This window comes from Oncorhynchus kisutch, unplaced genomic scaffold (genome assembly GCF_002021735.2).
Source record: "Oncorhynchus kisutch isolate 150728-3 unplaced genomic scaffold, Okis_V2 scaffold1953, whole genome shotgun sequence".
Classification (NCBI taxonomy): domain Eukaryota; kingdom Metazoa; phylum Chordata; class Actinopteri; order Salmoniformes; family Salmonidae; genus Oncorhynchus; species Oncorhynchus kisutch.
The window spans coordinates 25,933-34,494 of NW_022263898.1; the positions used below are offsets into that span (position 1 = coordinate 25,933).

Consider the following 8,562-nt stretch of genomic DNA (forward strand, 5'->3'; position numbering starts at 1 on the left):
GACATAGTGGTTAGGTCTGAGACATAGTGGTTAGGTCTGAGACATAGTGGTTAGGTCTGAGACATAGTGGTTAGGTATGAGACATAGTGGTTAGGTCTGAGACATAGTGGTTAGGTCTGAGACATAGTGGTTAGGTATGAGACATAGTGGTTAGGTATGAGACATAGTGGTTAGGTCTGAGACATAGTGGTTAGGTCTGAGACATAGTGGTTAGGTATGAGACATAGTGGTTAGGTCTGAGACATAGTGGTTAGGTCTGAGACATAGTGGTTAGGTCTGAGACATAGTGGTTAGGTATGAGACATAGTGGTTAGGTCTGAGACATAGTGGTTAGGTCTGAGACATAGTGGTTAGGTCTGAGACATAGTGGTTAGGTCTGAGACATAGTGGTTAGGTATGAGACATAGTGGTTAGGTCTGAGACATAGTGGTTAGGTATGAGACATAGTGGTTAGGTCTGAGACATAGTGCTTTAAGGCCTAAAAGCACTGTTTACTCTACAGTGAACTGCTTTTGAGGCCCGGATTATGAGCCACAAGGAGTAGGATGGGGTCACTAGACACTAAATCCTATCCACCACACTGTCAAACACATTCAAAACCTTGGACACTAAATCCTATCCACCACACTGTCAAACACATTCAAAACCTTGAACACTAAATCCTATCCACCACACTGTCAAACACATTCAAAACCTTAGACACTAAATCCAATCCACCACACTGTCAAACACATTCAATAACTCCAATCATTGTCTTCCACCTTGTTCCATAACTATCTATTACTGCATTTGTCCGGCTCTCAGTTTCTGAGCACCCAGCCGTCTCCAAACAGAAAATAACCCTTAAACGTATCTAGGACTAGTGCCCCTTGACTCCATACTGCCCTCCACCACCACCAAAATTAAAACTAAACTGACTCCAGACCTGTAGCTGTGCATAAAGGCCCCTTTCTGTCTCAAGTTCATGTAGCAGAACCATCCCGGCTTTGTTTCAAGAGACAGGCCAGCGTCTTGCCCAGCCAGTTAAAAATGCATTTAATCACTATATAAGCATGATGTTGTGGGCCGGGGCCTGCGGGCTGGCTGGGTGGGAGGAGACGAGTTATGCCGCGTGTGTCCTCTAGTCCGGTTTTTAATCACCGCCCGTACTTTGGACGGCCAATAAAAACGTCCCGTTTCGGTCAGACACACATCATCTTCTGTTTCTTCTTGCAAATGAAAATGTAGCCTGGGTGACATCACCATCAGGCACTGATTACTTTGTGTGCGCACCAAATGGCACCCTATTCCCTAAATAGTGCACTACCGGATCCCTAAAAAGTAGTGCACTATATAGGTAATAGGGAGCCACTTGGAACATAAGCCTTTACCTCTCCTTCATTAACTTAATTATTTCACTATCAGTAAAACCCGCCTGAGTAATTCATATTTGAAAGCCCCAGGGTTGTAAATTAAGGGGCTCTGCTGGTTTAATATGCAGTGTTGGATTATCTTCCTTTCTCTTTGCCATCTTGCCATCTGTTATCTGTGACAACAAGGTGGCAGAAATAGACAGGAAACAAGGGAAGGACGTGTGATACAGAAAAAAAAGTGTGTCCATTTGAGAGATTTCCATTAAGTGGGATTGGAAGTAGAAATTTGGCCAATATGTCTGTTTTAGCTGGATTTATAGTTGGACCTCTCTACCCTATTGTTACCATCCCTGTGTGGTTGCAGAAGACTCACAAGGTCATTATGAAGGCTCCACACACTAATAACTTTCTTAAAGAAATGCTCAGCTTTGCCTGCTCAATGTGTTTGTGTAACTCCCTCTCATTGATCTCCACTAAAACCCACTTTTAAAATACTTTCGATGACTTATACATGTTCTAAATGTTCTCCACAAATCAATCCCTCATTTTAATGAGTTAACTTTGCATAAATCCTACATTTCTCAAGTTATTTGAACAATTTTCATTTCTGTTTTTTTATTTCACGCAGTTGACATCAACACGGACCAGTTTCAGATAAACACATGAACTTTTTCCCTGCCATTTACCTGTCAATTCAAATAAATTAGATACATTTAAATGTGGTTAAATAACAACAATAAACAAACAAACAACAATAACAACAGAAATCTGAATTTACATGACAACAATGTTCAATTGCACACACAAGGTAGAGTATATGAGACATCATAGAAAGTCTGTAAATCCAAGATGTCTGACATTCATGGGGGCACATTCACAACATCATGCAACATTCTGCAACACTTTGCAACACTTTCCCCTTCGTTTTCAGCTAATGCAAACTGCTCAGGGTTTGTTCACTCCTGCCAGTGTAAGTTGCAGTTTGCAACAGTCCAACGGTTCTGAACGTAACTTGGTTGTATCACATCCTTTAGCACTGCTGGTGGGAGGAGCCACATCTGTCAGTCAGCCTGTCAGGGGGCGGAGTTTAGCTGAGATGGATGACAAGGTAATAGAGGTCAGTGGTGTTCACTGCTTCACTGCTGCTACAGTACTTCTCAGTCCAATTGGATGAAAAACACAGGAGTCTTACAGCCGGTGAATGTCCTGTGTAAAAACATTTTTTTGGAGTTGCATGCCATGAAAAAATACAGCAGAGAGAGAGAGAGAGAGAGAGCAGGGTTCAGTGTCTGATTCAGCCTTACTTGATGTGATGAGGAATATAAAATGCTTTATATTCCCTCATCCTTAGAGATGCGAGTCCAACCTAAAGAACACCTATACCTTAAACCAGGGGTACCAGCATTGGGGAACACCCCTTCCAGCATTGGGGAACATCCCACACCCCCCTGCGCGAGTGGCATGTCTATTTCTATGGCACAAGCACTGTTCGTGACAGACTGTTCACACCCTTCTTGTTGGTGGAGAGAATGTTGCAGGTTTAAAGCTTATTTCCTGCAATTCTGTACATTTTGCCATGCCTAATGTGTATTCATGTGATATTTGAGTGACAAAAACATGGCTCCAACATCTATGAGCTGAAAAACAAAATAAATAAAAACATTAGCTGACATGGGCTAGTGGACCTGGACATTTCTAACAAGTTATAAATAGCTCTCTAAGGTATGTAATGACTGACAGGACAAGAGGAACTGATGATGCAATACCCAATATAGAAATGACACCGTGTGCATTCTACTAGTACAACTTTCAAGAATAAGTTTAAAGCCGGATTGAGTTCCTTTAAAACATTATTTTGGGGGGTGGGGGGCGGGGGGCGACCCACAGTTTGGAAACCCCTGCCTTAAACAACTCCATCAGGGTCACAGAAACGTTACATTGTGTTGAGCATTATGTACACAAAAAACACTGTCATAGGCTTTTGAAATGGCACATCCATTTTTTTCTCTTTTTACACTATAGACCCCCACTTTCCCAGAGCCAGTGTCAAGCAGCAGTGTCTCTGGCGTTTTCCTTTCTGGGTGTGTCTTTGTCTTTTCACAACCCTGCGCCTATCTTCCTGTCCCCCCCTGTCACCCCCACTAAGTCGTCCTCAGAGAAGGGACTGTGGGGGTTGTAACCAAGCTCCGCTGTGAGCTTCAGAAAGTCTGCTGAACGCTGCAACCCCACGGCGCCACCCATGGTAACATCAAACTCGTGTGGCATCTCCTCCTCTTCCTCCTCTTCCTCCTCTGCTTCTTCTAGGTCTAGCTCTCCCTCGTCATCCTGAGTGGAAGCTGGTTTATTCTCAGCTGGTTTGCCATTGGTCGGTTTTCCCCCGGTGCGTAGTCGCTCCGCCTCAGACTGGGCAGACGCAGATGCCTGCTCCTTGGCCTTGCGGCTGCGCTTCCACTTCATCCTGCGGTTCTGGAACCAGATCTTCACCTGAGGACAGACAGAACGCCTGTCAGCCACACACTAATGCAGGAGGTCTCTCACCTGCAGTCTCTATCTCTCTATCCCCACACTCAGTTTAGTACATTTGGGATGCCATTTTCTGTCTACTAAACCGGGCTGAAATGTTAACAACAACCGTTACTCACTTGCAGAAAGATTTATCTGAAGAAGTCATTCCAAAACGTGCTGAATATGTTCGAACACAGAGGAGTTAGGAGTGGTACAGAGGAGTTAGGAGTGGTACAGAGGAGTTAGGAGTGGTACAGAGGAGTTAGGAGTGGTACAGGGGAGTTAGGAGTGGTACAGAGGAGTTAGGAGTGTTACAGAGGAGTTAGGAGTGGTATTTGGGACTAGATGAGGCAGGTGAAACAAGAGAGCTGTAATATATTAGCTAAATAAGGAGCTGCCGGTCTGATTGCTACTGTCTGATATCACATTACTCTCCAGTGACTACCAGAGCATTTTTTTAACCTTTATTTCACTAGACAAGTCAGTTCAGAACAAATTCTTATTTTCAATGACGGCCTAGGAACAGTGGGTTAACTGCCTGTTCAGGGGCAGAACAACAGATTTGTACCTTGTCAGCTCGGGGTTCTGAACTTGCAACCTTCCAGTTACTAGTCCAACGCTCTAACCACTAGGCTAGATCAACCCAAAATCAACCCACAAACACATATATACATGCTCACAGAGACACATATATACACGCTCACACAGACACATATATACACGCTCACACAAACACATATATACACGCTCACAGAGACACATATATACACGCTCACACAGACACATATATACACGCTCACACAGACACATATATACACGCTCACACATATATACACTCTCACACAGACATATATACACGCTCACCCAGACACATATATACACGCTCACACAGACACATATATACACGCTCACACAGACACATATATACACGCTCACACAGACACATATATACACGCTCACACAGACACATATATACACGCTCACACAGACACACACAGAATGACACCTTTTCTCCCTCACCTGTGTTTCAGTCAGCATGAGAGAGGTGGCCACCTCAAAGCGTTTGGGTCTGGACAGGTACTTGTTGAGTTTAAATTGGTTCTCCAGCTCAAGGAGCTGCTGACTGGTGAACGCCGTCCGGGGCCTACGACACTTCCCCAGGAGTCCTGCCTGGGGTGCTGAGAGGGGGAGAGAGGGGGGGGGGGGGACCTTAGTACAGTACAATATTCTTCATTGTGGATCATTTTTAGTGAACAACTGGGTAGAAAGTTACAATGACTCTGGCCTAATCAATAGCTTAATTCTCCCCAACTATGTTCTTCCCAAATGTAATGAGATGTGTAGGCTACTAAGCCTGTGTTCTGGTCAATTCAAGCTATTGGACAATGCATGTGAGTAGATTTAATCTCAGACTGTTTCAATGGTTTTATTTCTGCAATACCAAGGACATAGGAAGTCCAATATAATGTTGAGGGAGGAACACACACACACATGCCCGCACTCTCTCGCCATCATTAACTATAATAGCTTTACTCCAGTTTATTGTTGACGAGAGGACACGGCAGAAGCTGGGCGCTAGGACCATAAAAAGCGCGAGCACCATTAACTTAATGAAAATTCGATGAAGCTTTAGTGATTTTATTGGTGAACTAGCAGAATGTTTTAGGTGTTTGTTTATAGTTTGCTCCTCAGTACAAAGACAATGTTCATCGAGTTGACGTTTATAGCGAAATGAAAAGGCCAAAAATAAAAACATGATATTACAGTTAGCAGTAAATCGATCGAAGACTTTTCACGAGTCTACACTTAAACAATATTTAGCCCTATACCTCTACATGATACTTAAAAGCCTATATTTTTCAGACGTTGTGTATTAATGACTGAACAAAGAACAAAACCGTTCTACCATTAAGATTGAATGTGCAATATTATATGTTCAGAAAGCAGTGAAAAATATATGTTTACATTTTGCAATAAAGGTGGATTAACATAAGCATGTAATTAATATATAGCATGATATAATACACATGAAAATATTACAATTCTATGATAATACCTTGTATGTAGCCCTATTGTTCTTGCTCTTATATTGAAATAAAAATGTTTTGAAACAGATCTTGCCTGATTGGTAAAAATGTTAGCAATAGTTAGAAATAATATGAATACAATTAGTAACACAATATTATTATAGTAAATGTATAATAACACGTATTATTAACCAATAACCTTCGTATTAGATGTATTCATTATTTACTAATTGAAATGTATGATTATTGTTATTATTGTTGTTGTTGGTGTTATTCCTCAGATTATTATTATTTTCTACTTCTTTTGTCAAATGTGTTATGAGAGATGTTATAATATATTGAGTTTTGTTATCAATACTGGTATCAAATAAGTTTAAGTTTTGCACACCTAGATAAAGTTAATTGCAACATTTAGCCTAATCTTAGAACATATATTTGATTATGTTTACAACATTTGCCGTGTGTGTGTGTGTGTGTGTGTGTGTGTGTGTGTGTGTGTGTGTGTGTGTGTGTGTGTGTGTGTGTGTGTGTGTGTGTGTGTGTGTGTGTGTGTGTGTGTGTGTGTGTGTGTGTGTGTGTGTGTGTGTACCTGTATTTGCTTTCCCTCACCTTTGGATTACATGCAATGAGGAACAATAAGTGATTTTACGACACCTCTAGGCGGTTGGGTTCAATGCTTTGGAAGTGGTTGTTAAGTGATCAAACGATCCCTTCCCTACCAATAAACCTCCGGTATCTGGGCGTAAGTTCATTTCTGCTTGATACCCGCCACACCTATTTGAAAAACATGATTGATTACAACAATTAGGCTTAGCTTTGTGTCTGCTTGGCTATATTAATTATATTGCCTATGTGTTCTGAGCAAGCACAAAAACACATCACCAACAGACAGTTCAACTCCATTTACATCCCCGATTTTTTTTTAAACCCATGGGCCTAGCGCATAATGCCTCTCTTTCAAAAATATGTTTCGTTTGTTGATATATTTGTGACAAGAGTATATATAGCCTATTGAGTGTGCTGCCCAGCCCACAGGTGTACTATACTTACAACTGTAGTCTGGAAGACGTGGTATCATCATTCCAGCCCGGATCCAGTGCTCCAGGGGGAGAGACCCTGCCATGGCAGCCGCCTTCAGGTGGTCTGGGTACGACTGGGTAAGGTGTGTGAAGCCGGAGTAGGCGAAGGCAGGGTGATGTCCACCCAAAGCCGATATTGGGTACATAGGGGCAGGGTACATTTGGGGTAGCGAGGCGAGTCCCGTGTGAGGGAGGTTCAGCAGTCCCGGCTTGGGGATTATCCCGGTTTGAAGATGGATGGGCGTCCTGCGCGGGGACGGGGTGTCCGCTCGCCGACAGGACACAGGGCTGCCCGCAGGGCTGTCACTGCTCAGACCTGGGGAGAGGTCTCGGTTCGCCCGGTGAGTCTCGTCGGCCAGCAGAGCATCGATTCGAAAATTATTCGATTTCTCCATACCGACTCTCATCAGGAAAACTGCCGCGAGCTGCTCAAAGGTCAGACCTGCCAATGTACACTTGTTGTGTGCGTCAGAGCGCATACAGCTCCAACTCCAATCTTCTGTATAAATGTTTCAGTTTGTTATAAAAGTCACTCTGAGGATGCCAGTGCAACCCTCTCGTAACCAAAATAAGTCAGAGCAATGATAAATAAATGAGAGGATGTACTTTTAGTATGCGTTTCGATAGCAGGCTCCTTAGTTTTGCTCACTCCCTCGTTATCACCTACCTGTAACAGTTCTGGTAAAATATTCTCTGAAGAACCCTGAAGAGCTTAAATTATTAGCAAATAAAATGATACAACAAAATATTAAATTGCAATGCTTTCCGAGTGTCCATTTGGTTTCTGTAGTCCTCTATCCGCGTATTCACATCACATGTGATGACTAACAGCCAGGTCTTGGTGTTTAATAGCAATTTAACCAACTAAAGCAAGTGTTTCACTCCTTCAGACGCCGTCTCTCCCACCCCTGTGGCTGTCTGAGCTGTGATTGGCTAATGCAGGTACTCGAGGGGTGAGTTTAGTCGACCGTTTTCTAATTAACTAATTACTCCCTCATTTCCACGCGACTCACGAAACCTCTGAACGCGCCTCACACGTCTCCTGCGTGAGAAATGTCCAACCTCTTTCCCTCTGTCTGTCAGCAACACTTTCTGCTGTGTTTAATTGTGACGTGAGACTGTGAGAGCTGGTAGCAATATTAGCCTTTTCTACTGTATGTGTTGTTGCGTTATGAACGCGCCTGAATCAGATAACAAGATACAAGTGGTCTAGGCTATAATATAACAAATACTGTAGTTATAGTTATTACATAGCTATTAGTACAAATTGATACAATATTTATAATAATGATGATGATTATTTAAACATAACTTACCACATTGTGATTATAATAATAACAGTGATGATGAAAATAATTAAAGTATGTTACAGATTTGTAGTTTTTGCACATTTGGATCTCAAGCCATATTTTGGACATCTATTTATAGCCTAAATCAAATAAATCCTGCTATCATTATCTGTTCTGCGTGTCTATTCAGAGGAAATATTGGCAAGAGATTTATATTTCAATTAGCACAATATTAACGATTTGCTTATTTTAAAACCCATGGGTTTCTCCAGGTTGAAATACTAATGTAATTCATCTTTATGAGCTAGAA

At 42.2% G+C, this 8,562-nt stretch overlaps 1 protein-coding gene across 1 annotated transcript; it reads right to left on the reverse strand.

Moving 5' to 3' along the window:
- Positions 1-1,950: 1,950 nt before the first annotated feature.
- Positions 1,951-8,148, reverse strand: LOC116368555 (motor neuron and pancreas homeobox protein 1-like). The gene is made up of 3 exons (XM_031819205.1): positions 6,935-8,148; positions 4,878-5,035; positions 1,951-3,836 (listed from the first exon to the last, which is right to left on the reverse strand). The coding sequence occupies exons 1-3, from the start codon at positions 7,440-7,442 to the stop codon at positions 3,450-3,452; spliced, it is 1,053 nt and encodes a 350-aa protein (XP_031675065.1). The 5' UTR covers positions 7,443-8,148; the 3' UTR covers positions 1,951-3,449.
- Positions 8,149-8,562: the final 414 nt, after the last annotated feature.